The sequence below is a fragment of the Sceloporus undulatus genome, chromosome 1 (genome assembly GCF_019175285.1).
Source record: "Sceloporus undulatus isolate JIND9_A2432 ecotype Alabama chromosome 1, SceUnd_v1.1, whole genome shotgun sequence".
Lineage (NCBI taxonomy): Eukaryota > Metazoa > Chordata > Lepidosauria > Squamata > Phrynosomatidae > Sceloporus > Sceloporus undulatus.
In genome coordinates this window covers 180,851,815-180,879,462 of record NC_056522.1, presented here as the reverse complement: position 1 = coordinate 180,879,462, position 27,648 = coordinate 180,851,815, and the positions used below count along the sequence as shown (strand labels likewise).

General features: G+C 38.9%; 2 protein-coding genes across 2 annotated transcripts in view; one reads left to right on the top strand and one right to left on the bottom strand.

Annotated features, from left to right (window-relative positions):
• LOC121919668 (suppressor of hairless protein homolog) overlaps nt 1-24,837 on the bottom strand; it is a 107,842-nt gene extending 83,005 nt beyond the window's left edge. Inside the window, 2 exon segments of the mRNA XM_042446499.1 lie at nt 24,482-24,607; nt 24,725-24,837. Of these exon segments, the coding sequence (XP_042302433.1) occupies nt 24,482-24,607; nt 24,725-24,837 (239 nt within the window).
• The window catches only part of MACROD2 (mono-ADP ribosylhydrolase 2), a 1,190,526-nt gene that overhangs the window by 962,760 nt on the left and 200,118 nt on the right, over nt 1-27,648 (top strand). The gene's annotated exons all lie outside the window — the stretch shown is intronic.

Here is a 27,648-nt window from a genome sequence, read left to right as displayed (position 1 = left end):
ATAGATATTTGCTGGCTTAGTTTAGGAACATTGCCTCCAGTTATTGCTTTCCTTCTTCCCCCTCTCCCCAATTGCACAACTAAGTGCATCACACAATGTGTTAGTTTAGTAGGATGTTTAGTAGGATTAGGGACATGGTTGTTTAATGAGTAAGATGCTGACTGACACCACAGGGTTGTTAGATCGGCAGTTTGAGACCCATGCGCCACATGATGGAGTGAGCTACATTCATTAGTCTCAGCTTCTGCCAACCGGGGAAACCTTTACCTTTTATCTTTAATAGCATTCCTTTAGTAAAATGGAAAGGCATTGGAATGTTGGCCAGATGAGAGATAGACCTGTGTCCTATCATGTGTGTTTGTGTGTGAGAGAGAGATAGAGACAGAGATAACCTCTAAGTGGGAGTCAAGGGAGGACTATAATAACATCTTTTGATTGTCAGGAGATGGGCTATACTCCCTCATACTGAACCCCTCCAATCTGTTCATAACCCCACGGGTTCATGATAGATTTGTTACTATCCTGTGTGACCCATGGCACTCTTCATATGTGCTAGCTCAGTCTGAAAGAAGATGATCCATGATATGATGGTTGATGAGGGAGCCAACTGAACATGACTTACTGAAATCAGGGTAGCAGTGTAGGCCTGACCTTGCTTTACTGTACCAGTATAGGCCACAGGGAGCCTGGGGAAGGGAAGTTGCCACATTCCCTAAATATTCATATAGATTATCAGAAAACTATAGGATAAGCTATAAGGGCCTATATCTTGTTAGGCAAAATAAACAAGTAAGTAGTGCTATTGAGTTATTTCCTGCACTGATTTTAACAGTATATACAGCAATTCCTTCCCTGGCTAGTCAAGGCAGTTTTGGTAGTGCTGTTTGCCTTGCTCCTGAAGGACATCAGAGTCATCTATATGTGCATGGGGCGAGGTAAGAAAAGACTTGATGTCATATTCAAGGCACTTTCTGGTAAGGTGTGCTCCCTACTTACAGAACTGCAGGACCCAGTGAGATGTTCTACTTCCAGAGACCTGTAGAATCTAATTGATTCCTGTGCAGGATTCTCCAGCAGCCCAAGCTATTTATGCTGCTGAGACCCTTGTCATATCATGCACAGTGTGACAGGACACAATGGGCTCCTGAGCATTCTCTTTGGCACTTCCATGTTCAGAATGTCCTTATGATTTAACAAACAGCACTGGACACGGAAACAGATCAAAAGACTGGTGGAGCACAAGAGGTACAAAGCTTATTGTGACTAAACATTAATTCTCAAATGTACCGTGCAGTGGTAAAGGTGGCCACCTCCATCATACCCATCAAAGTCCATCTGAGCTGTTCCAAGTGCTTTGGAGGTTTAACTATTTTAGTGCCCACAGTGTGCTGGTCTATGACCTTCATAAAGTTGAATTGAACTGAACATTGAATGCAGGACTGGATCCTTCAGAGCCTCACTTGATAAATTTGCAGAGAATCTTAAAGGACAAAATCATGGCAATGTGAACACGACTACTGATGCCATGTCTTTTGAAGTCTCTATTATATAGCCTTGCCCTATTTTGTGAGCTAGTTTTAGGAGTTTACCACATAAGCCTACAAAGTGGAGTTTTAACAGGATAAATGCATCTTTGGCCACTCAATATCATGTATGTCCTGCTTCTGGCTTGCATTCTATTCATTTCTGTGTTGAATTTTTTAACTGATGGGCAAAACCCATCAATAGGCTCTCAGTCTTGCTGCCATTCCAATACTGCCTTCATCCGAGACATCTTTCTGCTGTAGTTCCGCTTCTCAGGCAGTTACATGGTGTGAGTGGGTGCAGTGAGTGGGTTCACTGGATGTTACCCAGTGTGAGGGGCAGGGCTTCAGGGGTGGGGCCAAAAGGGCACCCCCTCACCTCTCTACCCGATGTGGCTTTACACACGAGTAAAACTGTGTCAGTCAGGGAGGAAGGGGTGCCCCAAGCCTCTCTTTCCCTGCCTAGCATGGCTTTACATATGAGCAAACCCACATTTGGCAGGGAGGAAGGGGTGTCCTGGGCCTCTCCCTCCCTGCCATGCACCATAATGCTCAGCAGAGCTGTTGGGGCAGCTGCTCAGCCAGGTGACCACTCTTCTGGGGTATCTTCTGGTGATCCCCACACCGCACACTCCCTAGTGAGTGAGTTTGATTTTGCTCCTCTCTACCCTGGAGAGGCAGTGGTAAAATGCTGGTAGTGCAGCCATTCACAGTCGCAAAGTGATGAGTTCGATATCAGCCAGAGGCTTGTGTCGATTCAACTGGCATCCTTCAGTAGGTCACTTAAACAACTACCCAGCTTGTTGGGGGCAATTAGCTTACACATTGAAAACTACTTAGGGAGTGCTTAAGTGCACTGATAAGTGGCATAGAAATGTACTTGCTATTGCTTTCTCCCTCACAGCAATTGCAGTCACCAGCAGCTTCCTGAAGCCAGCTCCTATGTGCACATTCACACAGCATTTGGCATTGGGAGGCAGTTGGAGTCAGTGATCGCTCATTTTCATCTTTCTTCCTGGAAGGTGGCATTTGACAGTGGAAAACAGCTCATGCGACCAAAGCATGGGGAAATGTATGATAGGAAATTGTGCCAAGCTGGTATGCTTCCATTCTTAAACTAGTATGATTGTGGTAGGATAGCAGGCTGGTGTGATAAAGACCTTAGTTTCTGGTAATTGCTATTTTTAGTGTTTTATTTTAATATTGCATTATATATGCATTTCAGCTGTGATTTTTAAAACTAGTATTGCATGTGAAAACTGCTTAAGATGTTATTGTATTAAATAGTATATAAGTATCACAGATAAATGGGAAGAGAGGGAGGACAGAATGGACTGGACTGGACTAGAATCACAGAATCATAGTTGGACTGGATGGCCCTTGTGGTCTCTTCCAACTCTCTGAATTTTATCACACAGGCCCTGGAACGGGCCTGTCATGTTCTAAAAGGGAACATTATGGGGATGAGAGACGGCAAAGAAGGCAATTTACCGCACAGCGAGAACACTGCTGCTATCGCCAGTCATTCCCATCGCATTCCAGATGTGTTCCCCAGGGGGCACTTGAGAAGTGTTCCTGAAAATTTCCCCCTCTGGGATTCATCCTAAATGTGATGGGAATGATTGGTGGCAGCAGCATTCTTTGCCGCCTCCCGTCCCCATAACGTTCCCTTTTAGAATGCAACAGGCCCATTCCAGGGCCTGTGTGATAAAGTTCAGAGAGTTGGAAGAGATCACAACTGCCATCCAGTCCAACTGTCTGCCATGCAGGAAGACACAATCAAAGCACTCCCAACGGATAGTTATCCATCCTCTGCTTAAAAACCTCCAAAGAAGGAGACTCCACCACACTCTGAGGGATCAAGCTAGGCCCTTCTTTCTTCTGTTATGATAACACCAGTACCTTCAGAATGATAAAAAGGAACTCTCATTTATATAGCTGTACCACTTGAGCATACTACATTGGTCCAGGAAAACTAAATGTCTAGTATATACAGTATATTTGACTGGGAGAAAAAACAAAGCACACTAATTCATGACTGTTGATGTACAAAGGGTCTGGTCTTATGCACATCATGCACAATAATGCTGATAACTTTAAATAATTGTGATCCAAGTGCCCTGCCATTTTATAGCTAATGTATAACCTGGTGGCGCAGTGGTTAAATGCCTGTACTGCAGCCATTTACTCAAAACCACAAGGTTGCGAGTTCAAGACCAGCAAAAGGGCCCAAGCTCGACTCAGGCTTGCATCCTTCCAAGGTCGCTAAAATGAGTACCCAGACTGTTGGGGGCAAATTAGCTTACTTGCTAATTAGCTTACTTGCTGTTCACCGCTATGATCTTTGGAATAGCGGTATATAAATAAAACAAATTATTATTATTATTATTATTATTATTATAACGGACCATATGCTGTTGCATATAGTCAGAGTGGAGCCTTGAACTTCATAGTCAGTAAATTATTTATTTATTTAAAAACATAAAATGTCAGTGTTCAATCATATTATGTGTTGCACTATTTGATGTGTAGAGGTGTTGTGACACAATTGTAAAATATATGAGTACGTCCACCTAGCTAAGAGGCACATGTAAAAGAATGTCCACAATTCAGAGAAATGCGCAGCAGGACTATATATATACTGCCACTTTTCTCACCTGCTCCTTTCACCATTCTGCAGCTACAGATGCTACTTTCCAAACTAGTAGTTTCATTGGAAATAGAAATAGATTGCAACTGCGTAGTTAGAATGATTTCCAGAGCAATAAATGATTTTAATCAGTTGATGGTCCTAATAGAGAGAAAGGTCTAAGCTACTAAGAACTTTCCTTTAAAATTCTCATCTGAAAAAGCCCCATAGCTCAGATATTGTTTGTTATCACAGTGAGCTAAATGAATACTGTAGAGGAACCCTTCAAGTCTCTGCAGCAACCATAACTGGTTCATGGTGCTCATTCAGCATTTGATCTTTCAAATACATAAGATGAGAAGCAATTTCTCCAGCACTCTGGAATGACTGTCACACTACAGCCACCATCAAAGGCTACCATTCCTGTCTTTTGGCTGAAGGATATAGAAATGGGAAGAGAGTGGTCCAGGATAACACCTTACCCTTTCCTTCACAATTGTCCTTGCTTATAAAACATGGAAGTTACAGCTTACATCACTGCAGTAGTGGGAACATGAATTCATACTGGATTAAACCAGTAATGCAGAAAGAAATTGAGTTTTTGTTTTGATCAAACAGATGTTCTATTTAGAATTCAATCCACTTTCACAAGAGAGATTATTTCAAACCAACACCCATCAGGACATTCAGTCATGTGATGGTTTCTCAGACTAAAATTTTGATTCCTGAACAGAGGATGTTTAATTCAGACTATTCTTTGATCATTGTCCCAGTGTTTGTTATTAATGCCCCTGCCCCAAACCACATTCAACCATTTTTATATCATGTCCTACAATGTTTTGGCCTCATTTGATGTGAAATGGAAATGGGTTTGTGATGTCTTGGAAAATGGGGCATTTTGCCATTTGTTGTGATGTCTTGGAAAATGGGACATTTTGCCATTTGTTGTGATGTCTTGTTACCCGCTCCATACAAATGGTTTGCTATTTGGGACAGTTCCTATGTGCCCGAGCTTTGTGTGATTTACTTTAAGGATCAAAGCTTCAAATCACTGCCCAAAGTAACATCTCAGCAATGTACAGCTGGACCGAAGCATCTTATTTTGTATAATAACAACATTATAGGAATTTGTAGCAGAATGCAGAGGACAGACTGTGGCAAATAAGCCCATCTTGAATTTAGCAGCATTCTGTTACTTCGTCTTGCAGTAGAAATTAGCAGGAATTTGAACAATAACATCTTGGCACAGATCCCCTTCTCTGACATTTAAGTGTAATGTATGCCAGATGCATCCTTATTAATTTCTTCCCATTCAGTGTACCAAAAGGGTGTACAGGAGAGAAGAGAACTAATAAGCCTGGCTATTTATCCATTGGTTTTATTGAAATTATTTGGTTACTTTAATACTAAAAATATGTGTTATGAATTTTGTGAAATTGCTCTAGAGATGGAAATATTTTTAGACTCAACAATGTCAATGGAAGTAGCATTTTCACACCTATTGGGACTCACTTTGAGAAAATGTGCACCACACTCCCCATCATTTTTACATTTTCAAGGCTTACAGAATGTTGCTGAGAATCAAAGTGCACACAAAATAATTCACTTTTGTAAAATGTGAATGGCTGAAATGTGCATTATTGCAAACAGTACAACGAACGTGTTTCAGTCAATGGGTTTGCATAAAATAGCTAAATAATACAAATTAGGAAAAAGACATAAGTAGTACATAAAGTCCAGTTCTGGAAGAAGCATGTCATCTTATAATACAATATGATACATGGATGGGAAGAAAAGGAAGGCAGAATCTGAAGAAATGATATTAATGCTGACAGATGTTCATGTCCCTATCTTAAACCCATCACAGTAGCCATCCGTTTGTTTAGATGCCTGTTGTACAGATTCAGAATCAGGCAACATTAGCTTTAATGTTTGTAAATCAGACAATGTATTTAAATACAGTCCCAGAACACCTAGTAAGCAGCTAATAAAAAGCACAATCAATGCAAATTATACTTCTTGTATGTAGATAATGTGTTGCCCCTCTAGATTATACATGTGATCAGTCTTTTTATCCACAGATTCAAATGAGGAATCTAAGTTTATAGAAAAGTTGTGAAGGTAAATACCTTGAAGGTACCTGATCCCATCTAATTTTGGAAGCTAAGCAGGGTTGGCCATGTTACGTTCTTCCATAAGAGACCACCAAGGAGTGCTCAGCTGCGCAATATGCTATATTTCAGAGGAAGGAAATGGTAAGCTAACTCTGAGTATTCTTTGACTAAGAAACCCTTATGAAAGCCATGTGGTCACTGCAAATCAACAGACAAGTTGAAGGTGAATACATGAAATGGCTGCTAGATGTAACATCTTTCACAGGCACTTGAACAAAGTATCTGAGCAGGCCTAACCCTCTTAGCTCCTTCTGACATGACTCTTGGGGTAATTTAGGGTAATGACTTTATACTGGTCAAAGACCGAATAAATTTTTTTATTACTTATTATTACTTATTAGGGTAATGACTCTTGCATTCTCTCCATATTCCCTTTATTTTATGTCCTAAACAAATAATGAAATTGTAATTAGTTCCCTGTTTCCAAAAAGTGTTTAATGCAAAGAGGTTTAGAAGCAATGGACACTGTTTTCTTGACAAGTTTGAACCAGATATTAGTAAATTTATTTTCAGTGGTGGGCAGAGTCAGACAGTGGTTTGTCTTATGTTCTTCACTCTTGGAGGAAAGAGCAGTGGATACCACATAACTTGCCCTAAGCCCCCCAAACTAGCCTCTTGTTCCAGATGTGGTGGAGGTCACTGTCCCATTGCCAGTGCTGATATAAGATTTATTTATTCCAGCTGGTTTCTGGATGTGAAGCCAGGAAGGTAGAGTATCTTCTGGTCATTTATCTCAAGCCATTCCTATATATGCTTGCTCTATTGTCATGCCTTCAGCCCAGCTGTACCATACATCTTACTAGTCAGAGAATTAGAAATTATCCTTCCTTCAGACCATCTAGCTAGCCTTTCGTATGAGTACAAATAGTTATGCCTGCTGGAATTTTGTAAGTTCTTTGACATTGTTTCCCTTTGCTTCATCCTTTACATCCTTCATTACATCCCCCCAAGCTTTACCCTCAACTTTTCCATGGGTCATATCAAAATCCACAATTTTGGCCCCCAAACCTACCCTTGACTTATACATGAGGCTGACTTATAGTTGAGTATATACGGTATTAGTTTGATATTTCTGGTATCTTTACATTGAAAAAATTTAATGAAGCCACAGAAATATCACTGACTAAATGTAACAAGAAAGTTAGTTCTATATTTACTTCTATATTGTTGAGCTGGTTTCATTTTTTTTATTTCTAATGCAATCTACTACATTGATCCCCCCCCCCAATGACTGTTCACTTTGAAGAAATAAAAAATAAGAAAAAATAAGGGGCCGGGGGCAAGAAAATCTTTCTAAGCATATATTTATTGTTGATTTATCTGTTGTTGCTCTCTAATACAAAGGGTGAGCTGAAGGCAATCAATAAGACCATAGTTTACTTTACTGTAGAATGAGGTGTCACTGCCATCCCTGTTACTGATCCCATATAGTCTGTTTTGTACAGATCTGAAGGTTTTAGTGTTCCAAATCCTTTAATTATGCACTGGTCAGATGTATTGAAAATAATTAAAAGTATTAATCAGCCATATTTTTGTAACTGTTGTTGCCTTAATTTTCTTCATTCTTTCCCCTATTCACCAGCCCCACCCTCCATTTTTGCTTCATTTAGTTTAGTACAACTAAATTTGGCATGATTTGTATTGGAAAAACGCTTTGTTTTGGTTTTATATGATTTTCTTCTCTTTTAGCAATTGTTTTACATCTACTTAGATATCTTTGTTGCAGTTGTATTGTCGTGAGATGAGATTGCTCACTCTGGATGTAAAACAATAACAGTGAGATAAAATTGAGTTTCTCTTTTGGGAAACTGCCCATATTCTGGTTACATGCAAAACAAAGCACATAAAAGACAGCTTAAAATGCTTTGTACTTTCCAAATTGCTCTGAATTAAGCCAAGTGGAATCTTTCAAATGCATGCAGCATAACTAAGCACAAAGAAGAAAGTGGATCTTAAGATATGAGTATTAAAAAACAACAACTATACCACAGTAAATTTCAATGTGAATTTATTTTAATTGCTCTAAACAGAAGTGTTTCTTTAAACCATCAGAATTTGTTTAGCAGGAAGCTTTAGAAGAACCTGTCCAAATTCTGATGGTTTTAAGAAACACTTCTGTTTAGAGCAATTAAAAGACATTCACGTTGAAATTTACTGTGGTATAGTTTTTATATGCATTTATGTGTCATTTATTGTAGGAATTATCTTTATATCTGTTTTATATTTGTTTTGCTGCTAGAAAAGTAAATATAAAGACAGTTTAAGAGAATCTTGGTTGAGTGTCTTCATTCAGCCACTATCACTGAAGAAGTCCTTTGTTGTTTCACATTATCAGCAGTAGTTCTGCATCTGTACTAAGCAGTAGTCCAACTAGTTCTGACCAAAGCCAAAGATCAAGTACAGGTTAAAGTCAGGTATGTTTTTGGAATGAGGTATTAGGAAAACCTTTTGGAAGGGAAATTTAAATGGTCAGAATTCAACCAAAGGGACACAGGAGAACCAAAAAGATGTAGAAGATAACCAGAGTTGAGCTGGAACAGAGAAAGCAAGCCATTAGAAGGATACAGATGGAAAAGTGAAAGGCAAAGGACATTGAGAATCATTAGTGGATCTGGTAAAGGTCTAACAAGATCACAAGGTGTTCTATTATGGTATTTCAACAATCTAAAGTGCTTCTTGCGAATGGACAACTCTTCAAAAGGAAATCTAAGGAAGTAGACCAAGTCTAAAAAAAGCTTATGCTACAACTTCTTTCTCACAAAGGTGCTACAAAATCCCTTTGCATAGCAGTAGCAATAGCAAGTACATTTCTATACTGTTTATCAGTGCACTTAAGCACTCCTTAAGCAGTTTACAATATGTAAGCTAATTGCCCCCAACAAGATGGGTACTCATTTTAGTGTATTGAGAACCCCTGATGAGAAGAATCCTGGACTGACTAGAAACTTTGCAGTTTGGGACTTCACAGTACACAAAAGTTGTGCATACTTGTTTTGTGCAGAAAGCAGAATTTGCTGTGCAGGAAAATAAATTTTCTGCATGGAAACTGTATGTCTGTTTTTATTCTATTATTAATAGTTCTGTTAACCACTGCATATATTTTAGCATTCCTTTCCAAACATTTCCAAAATAAAATTGGTGAATTCTCTCACATTATGGAGTTCAAACCTGTTTCCAAAAGTAATTACAGCATACAGAAATATGTTCCTTTGACAATAATTGGAACTGAACCCAAAGAGCCTGTAGGTTTTCAAATGCACGTGGTTCAGTCTTAGTCAATTTAGTTGTGATTTTCCAGAACATACATCTAACTTACCAGGAATGACCAAGTCCTCCTGGATACTGTGCTAGTAAATAAGAAATATAAGGAGATCTGACTACTGTGCGAGTATGATGCCATGAATTGTGACATTATAATAGGGCTGCTGGGGTGTTAACAACAGAGTCCCATGTGAATGTGCCAGGGACCAGCTGCTCACAGTCTTAAGAAGATATTCTCTCACCTACTGTGCAAGAGAGTTGGGTTCAATAGACTATGACTTTGAAATACTTTTTTTCCTAATGAGATCTACAAACTTTGAAAACAGTAACTCATTATTTTTTTAGAAACCACACATAATCAAATCAAGCTATTAATTCAGATTTTGATAGTAGCTGGACCTTGAAATACTTCCACTATGTCATCCCCCCACCTTTCCATGAACTTACATCATTTGATTGACTCCAACCACATTAAATTGTTTTCACCTCAGCAGAAGAAATGTATTTTATAATTCCATAGGAACATAGTCCTTTAAATCTGGGCCATAGTTATTCACAAATATTAGGATATGATTGAGAATGACAGCAAGCTCTAAATCAGTGGTTCCCAACCTGTGGGTCGGGACCCCTTTGGGTGTCGAAAGACCCTTTCATGGGGGTAGCCTAAGACCACTGAAAAACACCTATTTAATTACAGTTATGAAGTAGCAATGAAAATAATTTCATGGGTTTGGGTCACCACAACATGAGGAACTGTATTAAGAGGTCACGGCATTAGGAAAGTTGGGAACGACTGCTCTAAATGGAGTCATAATAGAGGAGTACATGTATGTATGGCAGGTGTCTCTTGCATAATGCAAGAAATTCAACCTGCATCTATAAAAGTGGTCCTTCTGGGAATTTTCAGGGAAATGGGTGCAATTTCCTCCTTTGGAAGTTGTAGTGTGCACCAGGTAGTAGATCACTGATGCTACTTTTAATTTTAACATCTGAGAACACACCTAGGACAATTTATTATGGCAAAACAAGTAAGCCTGCCCATTACCTATGGAAAGCTCTCTTAACCATAGAGGACTTCCATAATCAGACATGTAGCGCTGAATAAGAGGCCTGGGATGTTATTTCTTTTGTGCAGGGAAAAGTCTATCTGTATCAGGCATCAGAAAGCGCAGTATGAATCTGTCATATATGATGTGGCCACTTCATGAATTTCATAGCAATCACCCATGAATAAAAATTGTCATGCTTAGCAGACTGACTTTTCAAGGGACTAAGCAAGTTGTCACTGATTAATGATTGAGATGAAGTTCTCATTTTGCACATTTAGCGGAGACATTTTGTCAATAATAAGTTGTGGAAAATTTGTATGCAGCAATCCCCTCTCCCACTAATGCTATAAATTTCTACTGAATCAACAGATTGGTATTTTGGAATACTGTCTACCTTGATAATTAATGGATGGATGGATGGATGGATGGATGGGTGGGTGGATGACATGTCAGCACCAAACAGCGGAAATGCAAATAGGAGTATCTGTTTTTCTATCTCTCTAATAAATGTAAATCAATGCCTATTTTCTCATGCTGTTTTTCAGCTGTGACCTGTGGTAGAAACTAGAAATGCAAGCATTAAAAAAAGGAAGTGACAGTAGTATGTAATATACCAAGTGAAAAGGGAAATTGGGATCTGGAAGTTGAATGTTGCACAGCTGTGCAGGTTTATAAATTAATATTGAATAAAATGCTGGAGTACATGTTGGCTGCTTTTGGAAATCTATCATTTTACCACCATCCATTAAAATTAATTTTAAGCTTCAATTTTAGGAGAGGTTTCTCTCTTCCCCATCCTTCATCAGAAAGAAATAAGTGGCATAAACTTGACATTTATATAATAGCAGGATGTGTTGTAAAAAACAAAACAAAACCTCACACAGAAAATAGAGATACTTTCCGTCTGCTGGAAATGTCTGTCAGCTACGCAGAGGAAGCTAGGAAGTTAGATTTGACAAGGCAGAAGAAACAGTAAATAAACAAGCCCAACTTTTATTAGAAGAAAAATCACTTCAGGACATATGTAGTATTTCAGGGATGCCAGATGCAATACTAATGGCTATAATTGTGTCATTGGTGTGCAACATTAAACACTGGTTCAAACAGTGGTTCAGTGTTACATGAATGAGCTTTGGTGTGTGTTGTACTCCTCCTATACACCCCACTTTCCATTTCAGATTCTTCCTTCAATCCTGATTCTTCCTTCAATCTGTAACATTAAACATTAACTTATATGTAGGGATAAAGAGAGCTATTTTAATTGTCAATACAAAGAAATAGAGGAAGCAATCAAGCAAAGTGGAGACATAGGTCCAAAACATACTGCAAACAAAGTGTAGGATTTGTAAAGTTACCTGTGAAGGAATTAAATAAGATTGGTGAGTGTAAAGAGCTATAAATGAAGGAAGTAAATAAGATCCTCGTGTGTAAAGAGCTATCATTAAATACTAAAGACAGAATCATACATGATACAGTATTAGATTATTTCCAATTGTTATGAATGGATGCGAAAGCCAGACAGTGAAGAAAGCTGACAGGAAGAGAATCAACTCATTTGAGATGTGATGCTAGAAGGTATCATGAATTGCTAAAAAGAAAAACAAATCCAAGAGCAAATCAAGCCTGCATTCTCCTTAGAAACCAAAATGACTAAACTGAGGCTATTGCACTTTGGGCTTATTGTGAGATATGACTTACTGTGGGGAATCAACAAAGCTTGATGAAAGCAGCAGGAGGAAAAAAGGAAAGCCACATGACAGATGCATCAATTCAGTAAAGAAAGTGACAGTCCTGAGTTTTTGAAAGACATAACTGGGGATGTTGATCAGGACACTTTGAGGCATCTCATTTATAAGGTCGCTACAGGACAAAGCCAATTTGATGCAAATATCATTCAGTCAGTTCAGAACTGCTTTAAATCACTTCAGTATTTTCCCATGCTGTCTACATTAAAAATCATAATTCCTGACAAGTCTATATCTTGTGTAGAGCATGTAAGTCATTATGACTTCTTTTGGTGCATCTGCATTAGAAATAATGCAGTTTGACACCACTAACCATCTTGTCTCTATCCTACAGAATCTTGGGAATTATAGTTTTGAAAGGCACCAGCACTCTTTGGCAGAGAAAGCAAAAGATCTTGTACAACTACAAATCCTGGGTTCCCATAGGATGGAGCTATCATATTTAAAGTGGGGTCAAAGCAGTATTCCTATAGTGTAGATGCACCTTTTGTTTTGAAAGACAAACAGCAGCTACAACATGACTGTTGATGTTAAAAACCATTTTCAGCAGCTTCGCCTGTCTTCAGGATCTCAAGACAGATTTATGTTTAAATTACGAGGATTCATAAAGGTGGCTAAGTATCACTTTTGCCTATGGGAAATGGACTTTTTAAGCCAAGATAGATTAGTTTTTATTGGACATGTAAGTAAATGTTCTTAATACACAGACATTAGTCTTAAATAAGAATACGGAAATATTTACAAGAGCCCATCTATGTGGGCTTGGATGATACCATTATTGAAATAAGTGAGCACCCTTAAAATATTTTTCACAGAATAATAACATACCTAACAACACAACATTTTGGTGACTGTTGTGCAGTTTTAATGTCTTGTATATCCTGTTCTCATAACCTTGGTATCAAATACCTTATTTTTTTCCTAATGATTTTCAATTACCGAGGCAGAAAAAGTGTAATTAATAACTTCTTGTATCAGCACTCTCCAGATGTTCCTCATCAAATGCTACATGGAGGTCTAGAGAGGCTAGCAGTGAAATATACACTAGAAGGAGGAAGCTGGGATAATGTTAACATAATGGAAATGTCTTGATAAACAATCATTCCATCACTGGCAATGTAGTTTTGTACTCCTTGCTGAATTATTGGACAGTTTTGCTTGGTGGGCCATGTTCCCCACCTTCTCAGTGTCAGTTACAGACCAGAGTTGTCCCAGAGATAAGAACAATGCTGGTAGGCCTTGATAGTTGAATGTTAAGCAGAGAAGGTTTTCTCTGACAGTTCTTCCTTTTCTTCAGGAGAGTTGGGTTGTATCAGGGCAGGGAAAGGTTGTTGAGGGTCAAGTGTAAAAACCACAGGTAAGATGAGAACAAAGAACCAGAAATTGAAAATCAGTGCTAAAGCAGAAAGTTGGGAAATGGAAGAAGGTGAACAACAGAAGGGAGACTAAGACATGTCCTTAAGGAGCACAATGAAATCGAAGCAGTATATAGATAGCTGTTTAATATATGTAAAGATTAAGGAGCGGAAATGGGGTCAGCATTGTGTCCACTGAGTATTGCCCTGACCTCTCCATATGCAAAGCCTCATTTTTGTCTGTATAAAAATGGAGTGATCACAGGGCCTTGCCTCTGTAAATGTCAGGGCAGAGTCAGTAGGACTGCTTCGAAGTGCTTCCTTTTTATCTATTAATCTGTACAAAGATGAACCATTTGCTTAAACAGGACAGATGTTGTGTTTCCAGGACAGATGTTCTGAACTGTTGGGATTCATCCCATGTTAGTTTCAAATTTATTCCATGTGCTGTTCTTCAGTTGCAAGTCTGGGTCTCTGGGAGAGGAGGGAAACTTTAATTCTTGAAATCCTTGAAAATAAAAATAAATTCTTCTAATATGGAGAAAATGGTAACTTTCATTAAATGGCAACAAAGATTATCAATTCTTATAAAGGTGCAGTGCTTAATGCATAATGTATTCATTTTGTGTACCATAATCTTCCTTTTCCAGTCCCCCCCCCCCCATCTCTCTCTCTATATTCTCATATTCTGTATTTTTTTTTATATTTGTCTTTGCTGGTATTTTGTTTATTTAAACAACATACCAGCAAAGCCAAATATGAAAAAGCATACAGCATATTTTCAATTGCATCATCTTCCATTCTCTTCAGATATTGAAAGAATGAACCTTGAAATTGCAAACAGGTCCTAGAGCTAAGTCTCCAATCCATTAGGCCCTGGTTATAACAGTTACAATACACTGCACAGGATAGGGCTACCTCTATTATCTTGGCCCACGACTTCATTTTGTCAATGATGTATTTAAAAGACTGGTGGAAAGCTAACTCTGCCATCTGATCTTAATTTCTTTCAGCAATTTCAAAATCTTGATTCTTTCCTGTAAGCTTACTATTGCTTTTGCTCCCAAGCTGGAAAATGCCCTGCCCCTTCCTTTCCAGCTGGTCCTTCGCTGATTTTTTTATTTTATTTTATTTTGTGAGGCAGTATACATTTACTATTACTGTTCAAAGGCAGTGGCCAAGATTAGCAACCTCAGCCATCTAAATCAACTCCCTGAGTTTGACATGCTCTTGGTGAGAATCCTCCCAGTAGAAGAAACTCTGATATTTGACCCAACAGGTCATCTTCTTGTCAAAGAACGCCAAGGCATAGTCTCAAGAAGTGTCTAATCTGTTAGAACCTACATAGTAGGAGTGGGAAATTGTAGTCCTCTAGATGCTGGACTGAAACTACCATCAGCCCATCCAGCACAGCCAGTAGTTAGGGATGATAGGTACTCAGCTATAAGAACATCTCAAGTAGCATGGCTTCCTACACCCCTGCTTTGTGGGGTGAAGAATAACACAAACTATTTAAAATATCCAGTAGTAGTCATGTTGTCCATACAGCAAAGTACAGCACCATCCAAAATCTACAAAACAGCAATACCTATAGTGGGACAACCAAAATGCACAAAATATAAGATGTAAGCTTGTGAAGTTCCACTGATTCTTCACCAGGCAAAGATGTTAACAGTCAAACGGTGTGTGTGTGTGTGTGTGTGTGTGTGTGTGTGTGTGTGCGCGCGCGCGCACACGTGTGAAATGATGATACTGGAGTCACAGGCCTACATTTTGTTAAAATGTTGTTATTGTTCTCAGTTGAGATGGTACGAAGGGATATGCATATAGACAGAGGCCATCCCCCCCCCCCTTTTCACCATGTGGGCTCTGAAATCTGAGACAAAAAGATGTAAAGTCCAGGAAATAAAATGTAATCCATTTCCAACATAAAAAGAAACCTCCTTTGTGATCCAGGTTGTGCTGTCTTGCATGAGGCTGCCTGCCCCCTGCTTTGGCAGAGAAAATGAAATTTCTCAAGAAGCATTTGGAAAACATTTTATATGCTGTTTAGGACACCAAATGCAGTGCTATTTTTTTTAAAGACAGTTTTACCTTTGTTGGAGATAAGAACTTCAAAGAGTTCAGTTCCAGCCCCTTGGCTCTCTCTTTAGGATTCCACTGTTGCACTTAAAATGTGGTATCCTCAAAGCCAGAACTATTCAGAATATTCAAATATTCAAAATATTCAAAATCCAGAACTACTACAAATCCAAAAATCCAGAAGTCAAATCAAGAACTATTGAGCTATCATGGTAGAGCAGGAGGGATCCATAGAGAAGACCACTTGATAGTTTACCTTCTGAAAAAATAATTGGCAAGTTAGTTTCTTCTAAAGGCATCTGTGTCATTCTGTTCACTAACCATGTACGTATATAATGTGATAAGAAGAACATAGTGCAATGCTTTTTGTATACTTGGTCATTATGTATGTTCTCCTGAGTCTTGTAGTTTATAGAATTAATGGCATAAATATTTAATTTTAATAGATGCTCTGACAGGAATATATGAGACATTTTTCTTTTGTTCTGGAAATGGGATCATTAAAATTATGTTGCATTGTTAGGCCATGCTAAAAAGAAATCATAATAAGGAGTCCTATACAAATCGACTTAGAAATATAGCTCATTGTGTTCAGAGTGTCTTACTTCTAGGCATTGTGACTAACTGCAGGTTCACACTGTAAGTTAACATCATTTTCTTCAAGTTAAGAATGACTCTGAAATTTATTAGCACTCTATTTTTTAATTAATTCTTTAGTTAGTGTCAAGTACGGAAATCTCACGCAAAGTCTATTGTGTTATTATCCCAGGCTGATATTTCTTTTTGGCTTCTGTTTAATACACTTCAGTTCTTATACTTCTTGTTCCTTTGCATTAGAGCCTCAGCATCACTTGAATGAAATGTTGAACCAGTTCCATATTTTAATGGAAATTTGTAGCAATGTTGAGAGTGCAGTATAAGATTGACTTTTCGGGGAGGGGGGAACAAAAGGAACTTTCTGGATAATTGCCACGAGGCTTCAGATTACGTCTGTGTTTCTTCATGTCAAAGATTAAAATAGATATTTGAGGGCAGAATTGACTGAAAATGTAATATATATTATACTTTCAAAATTGTGTAGCACCCACACATCACATCTTCTAAGGAGTTACATCATAAACATGTCTTTATGCCCTCTGCTGTGCTTTGATTTTGATCCTAGCAAACATATCAAGTGCTGAGAGTCTTGGCAGTTGATATGATAGAACTGTTGTTTTGTTTTGTTGTTGCTCTTTTATGTGAAAAGGGTACAAAAATATTTTTTTATTCAGTCCTTCTAAAATCTCAGCTTTAAGATTTAAAAAAAGTTAAAAAAAAAGATGAAACAATACTAGTTCTAAGGTCCATGCACATTTTTACAATTGCACATTTGGGTGCTCTAGACCCAATTGCAAGCATGCTAATATGGATCTGAGCACCACTGTCTGTAGAGTGCATACAGTGGGCCCTTGGTATCTGCCGAGGGTTAGTTCCATGACCCCCTCATAGATAACTAAAATGCAAAGATGCTCAGGCCCCATTAAATACAGTGGTGTAGTAAAATGGTACCCATTTTATAAAATGGCAAAATTTAAGGTTTGTTTTTTGGAATTTAAATATTTTAAAAATATTTCAAGCCATGGATGGTCGAATTTGTGGATAAAGAATCCATGGATATGGAGGGCTGACATGATCCTCAATTGCACTGGTGATGTTGAGTGCAACAGTAAGGATGCAAAAAGGCATTTCAGCCAGTGGTTCTCCCAGTCTACATTGTTTCTGCTGTACAGAGATGGTTTGTCACTTTATCATTTGAAACAAAGAATAAAGGAAGGTGTCTAGAAATGTTTAAAGGACTTTGTATGCCACTCTTAGAAGTTGTTGGCCAAAGCCAGCCCAGAAATGCTTAAAATGTAACATATCAACAGCTACACCAAGGCAGTGTCACAGAACATGCCATTATGCTGCTATTAAAATGATGGCATATAAACTTAGGGTCAGAATGTTAAGTTATAAGAACCAGATGGAATAGTTACGGTTGAGCCGAAAAAGACAGGACAAAATGAAGCTGCTTTGGGTCACTTTGGAGGTATGCTGTTTAAATGACTCACACATCTTAAGAGGCCAGAAGCTGCGCCAAAGCTGTGTTCCAGTCCTTAGGTCTGGAGCATGGCTATGGCATGGCTTCCGGCCTCTTAGGATGCATGCAGTATTTAGACAGCATACCTCCAAAGTGACCCAAAGCAGCTTTATTTTGGCCTGTCTGTTTGGGCCCATTTACCTAATCTAGCAACAGCCAATTGTCCTTGATTTATACCAAGGGTGGGGAACCATTGGTTCTACAGATGGTTTTGGATTACAGCTTCCATTGGCCAAGCTGGAAAGAACTGATAGGAATTTTCACCCCAAATATCTGGAGAACTAAATATCCCCTAGCCCTGCCTTACTTCAATATTGAAAGGTTCAGAATTTTCAGAAGGCCGGTGCTAGCCTAAATCCATTTGTTCTCTTCATACAAGCATCTCTTTGCTATAGAATCCCAGTCTAAATGTGTTAATATCACAGCTACGTCAATTCCTGAATGTACTGCAACATATTTAATCTTTGTTGTGCTGATTAATTGGTGTCATAAGGCTGGGTAAAAGAGCCCAAAGTTAGCTCATTGAAGGAGAAAAGTTCCTTAATTGTGTACCCTGGTGCCATCTGACTCAATGGAGATTCACAATGAGGGTATAATGATAACTTAATGGAACTGGATGACTGATCTCCTCTGAAAAATGAGCTTGTTGTAAAACTGCCTATCAGATAGTTCCCGAGTACTATCCTTCACAAGCCCTTATTTAACACAGCAATATTTGCATGCATACCCTCTCTTCACATTTGCCATTTGTCATTGAGATAGCAAATTACATTCATCAAAATCCATTCATTCTCCCAGTATCGCTGAATACAGGATTATCTTGGCAGTGTCAGCTGCCCTATGACTGGTAACAGTGAAAAATGGAGGTCGACATGCATCTTCAAGAGACTGGATATCAAGCTGAAAAGATTAATGGAGCTGATGTCATCATGTTTGTATGGCATAAAAATGAATTCTGGAAACTGATGGATCTCTTGGTAGCAGTGAATGCATTTTAAGCTACTCCCCTGCTGCCCTTTTGCTGATGAGTTTTAGTGACCATCAAAAGGAATGTATTGAGATGTTTTATTAGATACGGGAAAGGTTGATGTGGTCCCCTGGGCTGCTGAGTAGCTTCTACTATTGACCTGGCAGGAGCAATACCACAACATGTGCTGAATGCTTTTAATTTCCTTAGCTATATGTTGCAATCATGTTGTCTTCCACAAAATCAACTGGCTTAGCTATCCTTGTGCCTGATAAACACACAAGGCTGAAATGAGAATCCCCAAAATATACTATCGATTGCTCACAGCTAAAAATTAAAATAGGAGTATGTGGGAGGGAGACAAGGTTTTGTTATTATTTGGTGTTCTTCCTGTGTGCGCTTAATTTTTACTCTTTCTTCCCTCTTGCTTCTCATTTGGTTCATTGTGGCTCACATCTTGTCAAAGTTCTGATTGGGATGTCTGAACAGTACATCAATTTGCTTCATTTTTGCCGCTCGTACTGTATCCCTTATATCCTGGATCAGAAGCAGTTTAGTTTAACAAATAAGGCTTATAAGATGTGCCCACATAAAGAAACATACATTTCAATTACTTCCCAGGATTATCATGAGTGCACACCTAAAATGTACCCTTGTTTGCACAGTTCTGTTTTTTAAACCACTTAGAAAATGCTCCAAGAGAAGAGATTTTGTATAGGTTCTTTTGTTTTTGAACATTTGTGTTTATTGACACTGTGCAGTACCCAGGATGGTGTTAATCTACTTTCAGATATTTCATTTGATCCAGATAATAGCATCCTGCCCTCAGGATTACTGATCAGCCAGTGGGAGTTGTTCTCATGATCTATCACATTTGTCTTGCTTCATTTCTGAGTGCCCTGCCATTCAATATTGCGTTACAGCTATGGATTGTTATGAAGCTGAAGGACTTCATTTAGATTTTTGTGGCCTACATTAATCTTTTAGGTCATCATAAAGATTGGCTGCTTGTTGCTTCTCTTTTTTTGCCTCAATGATTTAATTATATTTCACTCTAGGGTAAAGTATAATATCAGAATTTTAAAATATAGTTTTCACTAGTGGAGTGAAAGTCTCAGGTGCCTGGCTAAAGTGTTCATCATTTTGCATCTCATTTTCTTCCACATAATCATTCCTTCCCCATTTTTTTTCATTGCTAAAATAGCACATTTATCTTGATTAAATATTTGTTTCCCACAAATACTTTTCTCATATCTGGATCTACTGGGAAGACTTATCCATAAAAGTACACCATTAGAGTAGTGCAGGCTTACAAACTGTTGCAGTGTAATTGATATGTAAACATAAATCTTTAGCTAGTTGGATGTTCTCATTTCAATTTCCCTATCATACTTGATGAGATAGTTTTAGCCCAAGTCTCCATTTGCACCAACAGAACACTATCAAACAATTTCCAGTACAATTTTTCACAAGCCCCTATCCAACATACCTACATACACACGCATCTCATTTGCCATTTGTTCATTTTTGTTGGGGGGGGATGAATGCAGTGCAGCAGTACTCTTGCACAGGAGTAAGCTTACTTCCAGTCCAACTTTACATCACTGGGATGAAAAAGATGAAGCTGTGGGGTGGTGGGAAAGATGCAGAATCCTATCTGTACTCGCATTATGCAGATCCATTTGCACTTAGAATGCTATGCCTGCAACACCAAAAGGTGCTGAAAATAAAGTACTCCCATTACTATCAGTGTAGAATATTACAAGCTGAATGCTAATTTGGCATCTATAATTTTCCAAATTCAAGGTCCTAAAGCCCATTGCGTAATATTATGGAAATCAATGTAAAGTAAAAAGTAGGACTTTTGTTTATCAGATAGCAAGAGTGCAGCTTTTAGGCACGGTCAGTCTAACTTAAAACAAAGAGATAAGGTTGAAATGGCCTGAAAGAGACAGTGTAAACATAGGTCCAGTGTATAACGAAACCAAAATATGTACTGTATTGGCACAAAAGGGTTACTAATATCTGATGGCTGATGGAATATGTTGACTGCCAATCAGCATGACGGTGGCTAGTGACAATTCCAGGTGACTGGTCCTCATGGTCTCATATAAATCTCACTGTTCTATTGGAGGGAAAGATCTTTTGTTCTGCTAAAAACTAGTGAAATCCATCTCTTATTTGACAGGCAGAGACTGGAGATATATAAAAGCCAGCTCCCAAAACACAAAAGTCAGGCTGTTGTACAGTCTCCAACAAACCTATGCTAACAATGCTTTTCTTGGCTGTTAGATGTCCATGAAATGCTGGTAAGAGAGGAAAAGAGAACATTTACTCTCAAACAGTATATCATTATTATACACGTAACTGATGCTGCAGTTATTGCAATGCCTGTGTGTTTTATCCATTGGTGTTTAAGGTTCTCTATGAATGAGCTACAGAGCTATTTGCTCGAGATAAGGCACATGATATGAAGTATTCGAGAAAATGCAAGTCTATACAGGCTATTTGGTAGCCTTATATAAGATGCTAATATGCTGCAAGAAGTTTTATGTCTTACATGTGATGTAAAATTAATGTTACGTTACGTGCCTTGATGATAAAAAGTCTATAATCCTCATTAAGTTGAGCGTATCTATTTTTAACTATGTCCATTTGACTATAATATCTAAAATATCATTAAACAGCCTCTTCATTCTCTCATATAAAAGTCCTGAACATCCAGTACTAAGAGTGGTTAAGTGGAGAGGTGATACTAAATCCGCCTGTTTGGAATATGCCATTATCTTGAGTTGGGAGCCCAGGCAACCAGATGGTGACAAAAGGCACCTCCAAGCACATACAGATTAACTCAGGAACAGCAAGAACCCTCAGTTCTTCAGTCTAAAGATATAGATGTGGGAACCACTCCAATTTCAAGAGACCTTCTCATAATTCTGTCAATGGAGAGACTTCCTCATAATTTTAAAAAGTTAATTTTTAAAATCTCAGTTCCCAGAAACTATCAGCCACTTTGGCCAGGAGCCATGCTATTTGCCAAAGTAGAAGATAGGGTTCTGACTGATTCTGTCGCCATTCTTGATGTTCTACAAGGCAGATACAAACTCCACTAAGTAAACATAGATCTATATACCAAACAAAGTGGTCTAAAGATGTACCACTCTGCCCCTTCTTGTGCAGAAAACTAGGAATACAGAAATCATCCTGGGTGATGGGGTATTGCGAAAAACTATCAGCAGCCATTGATAACATGATTTATTGTGATGCAGTATCAGAACATTATAAATTACTGGAGCTGTAAAAAAAAAACACCTTTGAAATGACCGTAGAATTAAATGGGGCTCGGTAAAGAATATCACACACTTTTGAATGTCATCTTGTGTTTTATCTTTTGATACTTTAGTGAGGTCAGAAGGATGTTCCCTACTGAATTTGGCCCCACTTCTCAGTATACTTTTGAATACAATAGTGTGCATGATGGTGGTAATGACGGTGTTTATTATGCTGCTGTTGTTATTCAGTTGTTTTAGTTGTTATTTTCCATCATATCAGCTTTGATTTATGGCAGCCCTATGTATAACAGACCTCCAAGAGTCCCAGTAATCAGCTGCCCTGCTGAAGTCTTGCAGACTCAGGACAATGACTTCCTTGACTGAAACAAACAATCTGTGGTATATTCTTATTCTTTTCCTACTGCCTTCACTTTACCAAGCATTCTGATCTTCTCCACTGAGTCATGTTGTCTTGTGATATGTTCACAATACAGTTTAATATCCTAACTTCTAAAAATACAGGCCTCATTTCTCTCAGACCCATTCATTTGTCTTTTCAGCAGCCCATGCTGGCTGTACAAATCTCCTCCAGAACCACAGTTTAAATAAGTTGATTTTCTTTCTGTAAGCTTTCTTCACTGTCCAGCTTTCACAGCCTCTCACAGAAATTAGCAGTATTAAGACCTGGATGATTCTGACTTTAGTATTTAAAAATATATAAAATGCTGTTATTCTTCTGAATTTTTTTGGTGCACTTCATTAGACAGCATATATCTGTAGTATGACTTTAGTGTCCCTTCCTTTTAGTACCTCTCAGACTGAACTCAGCTTGGATAGCTTGCATTTTTTATTTCATTTTTAGCATCACTTTGTTTGTATGATTAATGCAATGGTCCAGCTTTCACAACTGTACATAGAATTTGAAAATACTATGGGATGGAAGATTCTGGCCTTAGTATTTAATAACATGTTTTTATATTTGAGGATCTTTATATTATATATATATAATAAACAGTCAGAATAGTATACCTTGCACCTGGGTTTGGATTAGATGACTTTCCTAACCCATGGTTTCTCACGTAATGGTACCATGGACACATGGCTGAAGTGACTCCATGAACACAGACCGTTAGACTGGAAGAGACTGTAGATTCACCCTTCATTAATACTGCAGTGGCTAGAGCTAGGTTTTAAATCACTCAGCTTTGAAGGAAGAGATCTAGGTTAAAAGGTTCAGATCATAGTCAATGTCAAATGTTCTTTTATTTCCAAATCTAAAGCACTGGGAAAGTCCATTGTTAATTAAATCCCTCCCATTACAAAGTCATCTTTTCTTGTTGTGCAGTCTGCTGTCCAGTAATTGACAATAATTGAGGGGTAGAGTCTCCAATGAATAGGACATTTTGTTGCAATGTGTCATTAAAATATTTGAAGTTCTAAGATGCTTAATAATTTAGCTTGTCACATGTTATAAACATAAAGGGATGCCTACATTTAGAAAACATCAGAACTGACCTGGGGCCTATTAAAGTCAATCAACAGACTCCCTTTTGCATCAGTGAGCGTTGAACCCAAACAACTATAAATGTGGTAAATATGAAGGATACAGCAACTTTCTGGGTTTAACAATTATGTATTGATGAGTGCAATTACTAATAAGGTTTATATTTTTTTAAAAGCTCCCATTCTCTGGAACCTATTGGAGGGGTTCTATAAACAACATGTGCAGGGTTCTGACACAGGATTTCTTCACAGGTCTATTATTGTGGGAGAGGGAGAAGAAATGGTACATAAAATATATGTCTTAATGCTTCAAGAGCTGAAAAGCCCTGCATTATGCTTAGTTAATAGGTAATGTTATTGATAAGAAGGCATAATATCCAGTGATCAGATCTCTTTTAATCATAGCAAGGAGAGAGATTATTGGCACAGAAGAACAAGAGCCATACATTTTAAATTTCAATGGAAGGAATTTGTGCAATACTGTATGGTGATGGAAGAAATGAAGCCACGTGTTAAAGGGAGTATAATGTGGAAAGTTGTTTTTGAAGTAGTTGGTTCAGAGCTCCCAGGGAGTTGCTGTTGTGGCTGCATTTCATTTATTTATTTTTTCAACTGTTTCACACATCTAAAAGGTATTAAATAGTTACATTACTTGCTTAGAAAGAACCTTTGCCTGCAAGAGCATGAGGCAGCGCATGAGCCATCGCTTGAATCATGTGATACTTCTACTTCCTACAAGGCCGCATTTCTGCAAATTCAAATGTTACTGTTGAACTGCAAAAGTAGTGACATCATTCCTCACCCAGTTATTGGGAATGAACTGATTACAAGCTGCTTATTTTGTGACCAGTTATTTCCAAGCTCTGGTAAACAGCAGTTGTCAGGAGCCATGGTTGGCAATCTGGAGAGGACTGTCAGAGTCAGGAGCCTGGAAGTAACAAATAGTTGTGTTCAGCAGAATAAAGGCAGGAACCAACAGAAATTTGGATGAAAAGAAAATTTGGGAAATATAAAGCCCCCCAGAGCTCGAGCAAATGTGTCTTACCACACAGGAGAATGCTGCCGATGCCGCTGGGAGTCACCAAGCCATTCCCCAGTCACTCCTGGCAGCCGATTTTGAAGAAACGGTTCAAAATTGTCCTTCAAAATTGCTGCCATGGAACAGCTAGGGAATGGCTTAGGGACTCCTGGTGGTGTTCTTCCATGTGGTAACACATGTTTCTCCCTCGTTCCATTCCGTTCCCGTGCCTCCAAGTGCCATGCGATAAGCTTACCAGTTTGACACCACTTTAACTGCCATGGCTCATTGTTGTGGTATTATGGAAATTGTAGTTTGTTCTGACACCAGAGCTCTCTGACAGAAAAGGCTAAATGTCTCATGAAACTTTCAGTTTCACAAAACACTGCATTATTTCTGCAGCATGAATGCACTGCCTTCCCCGATTGATAATGTCCAGAACCAATTGAATCCCCCTTTTATTATTTTTATTATTTGTGATTTGTTTTTAACTTTGACGTATTGTTATGTACTTTTTAAACATTTTTTTTTTTACTGTTTAATTTTATAGTTGGGAGGGAGGGTTGGGTCGGGGTTTTGTGGGGCTTGATGTTTTATTGTTGAATATTGTATTTTCTTTGTTGTTACCCGCCTCGATCCTCAATCGGAAGAGGCGGGATATAAATAAATATTTATTATTATTATTATTATTATTAGTGAGCTATTCCTCCCTTCCCCATTGTGAAATAGCTTAGTAGACTTTGAACCCCATTGCAAGGTATTGGGGTCCTGCCAAACTCACATGGGTATCACTAGGAATGGAATAGGAATCAGTCTCCTTGCTCACCCACTTGCCTCCATGAGCTTCCCTGACTTTCTACTACTAATTTTGATGAGAGAAAAGGAAGGAAGGAAGGAAGGAAGAGCTGGATGTCCCCCACTCTCCCTACAGTGTCCTAAGCGCTCACTCCCCCCCCCCAACAAGCCCTCCAAGACACCCTTCTATTGCATCCTCCTGCCTGTCTCGCCAATCCTCCCCAATTCGGGACAAGGGAAAGAAAAGAAGAAGAATGAGAAAAGACCGAGTAGAAATGGGATGCAGTCCACCCATATCCCAAACACTCCCTTTCCCTCATGAACTTGACCCTTCCACAACCATGCCCCAATCCCACAAACCCACCAAACTTGCTCCCTCTAACCTCTCTGTTCTCTTACCTGGGCATGCCTGTAAAAGCTAGCTACCTCTCACAGTATGACCTGCTCACGCTGAATGACCTGCCACCATGCTGGATAGCAGTGCTCCAAGCATCAGGGTGGGATGAGCTAACTACTGCCTTGCCTTGCCTTCCTGTTGAATGCATCCATTTGCTCTGTCAGCTCCTCTGGCAAGCAGCAAGATTTCTGTATGGGTGTTTGGAAGCTAATTACTTTATATGTTACAGTGGAAGGAAGATCTAGCCACAGGCTTCACCCCATGCACTTATCATTCATCTAGAGTCACTTTTGGTATTGGATCCTGGCTCTGCCAGCAGGAGAGCTAAACAGACCATTATGCTTTATATGTTGTTGAGAACACAGGCCTTGCTGGATCAGACCAAAGGCCTATCTAGTGCAGCATTCTTTTCTCATAGTTATTAAGCAGGACAAGAAAGCAATGGAACCCTCCCACTTGGGCTCTCCAACAATTGGTAGGCAGAGCCACACTGACTCTGGTACTGGAGGAATCACTCAACTATAGAATAATGATCATACTGCTTACTAGTAGATGTTGATAGCCCTGTTCGCCACATTTTTTTCTAGCTTCCTTTTAAATCTGTCCAAATGGGCAGTAACGGAGACAGGCCTTGCAGGGTTGAAGCTTCATGGTATTCTTATTTACAGGAACAAAGCCATCATCTGCCATCTCCATTCCTGCTTCCTGTCTTCGCTCTCTCTCACTTTCACTGCAGTCCTCGTGGTAGCTTCGGGCTTGGGGAGAGAGGTGTAGAGCTATTACTGTTGTAATGTGAAGTGGCTTTGAATCTTGTGAAAGGACAATTATGACTCCTTTGCTTTAAAAAGATCTGCTCCTGGTGAAAATCAAAATTTCTGGAGTTTCTCAAACTGGAGTAATCCAACTGCCTGGACTTGGATTCTTTCTTTGGGGGCATTGCTATGGGACTGTCATGATGAGTTCCTGCCTGTCAAAATACATCACTGCATCGCTGGTTGATGACCAGGTTGACAGGTAGCATACCTGGTATAAACACAAAAATCAGGCATTGCCCTATGCATTTTAAGGCTAAAAGCATTGTTAAACCCCATCCCTTAGTGTTCAAATGGGGAAATTGAGAGGTATATGATACAAAGCTGCCATATGCATGTTTGTTCTCTGGGGAAAGCTGTCTCTCCAGATCTTTGTGTTGTAATCTTCGACAATACTATGAAGGGCTTTTCTCCTAGGATTCTCTCAATCAAGGATGCGGAATGTTTGGTCCTCCAGACATTGTTGGATGTCAGTTCCTATAAACAGTGAAGGATTATGGGGCTTGTAGTCCAACAACATCAGGAAGGCCCCACATTTCTCATTTCTCTTTTAAACCTTCCTTTAGCTAAGAAAGAAAAATATTGACATTTCCTAATGAAATAGTGTGTGCGAGGGGGTAGAAATCTGCTTGTTCATTTACCCATCACTCATTGTCTTCAGGGAATAACCTTGGATACTAGCTGCACACCACGAAAATCCAGTCTTTTTGGGCCATTGTGCCTGTTTCAATTTTACTGGATTTAAAGATCTCACTCGGGAAATGGTCCATCTCAAAATATATTCTCCCCATCCTGCTAGGCAGAGCCTTGAAAACCATCAATGCTTGTGGCAGGGCGGGGTGGGGTGGGGAGGTGCCTGGTTACAAAAAACAGTCTTAAATGGACCCCATGAATTACCAAAGGCCCCAAAGAAGAAAAAGATCAATATGATCCGCAGCCTGGAGCTG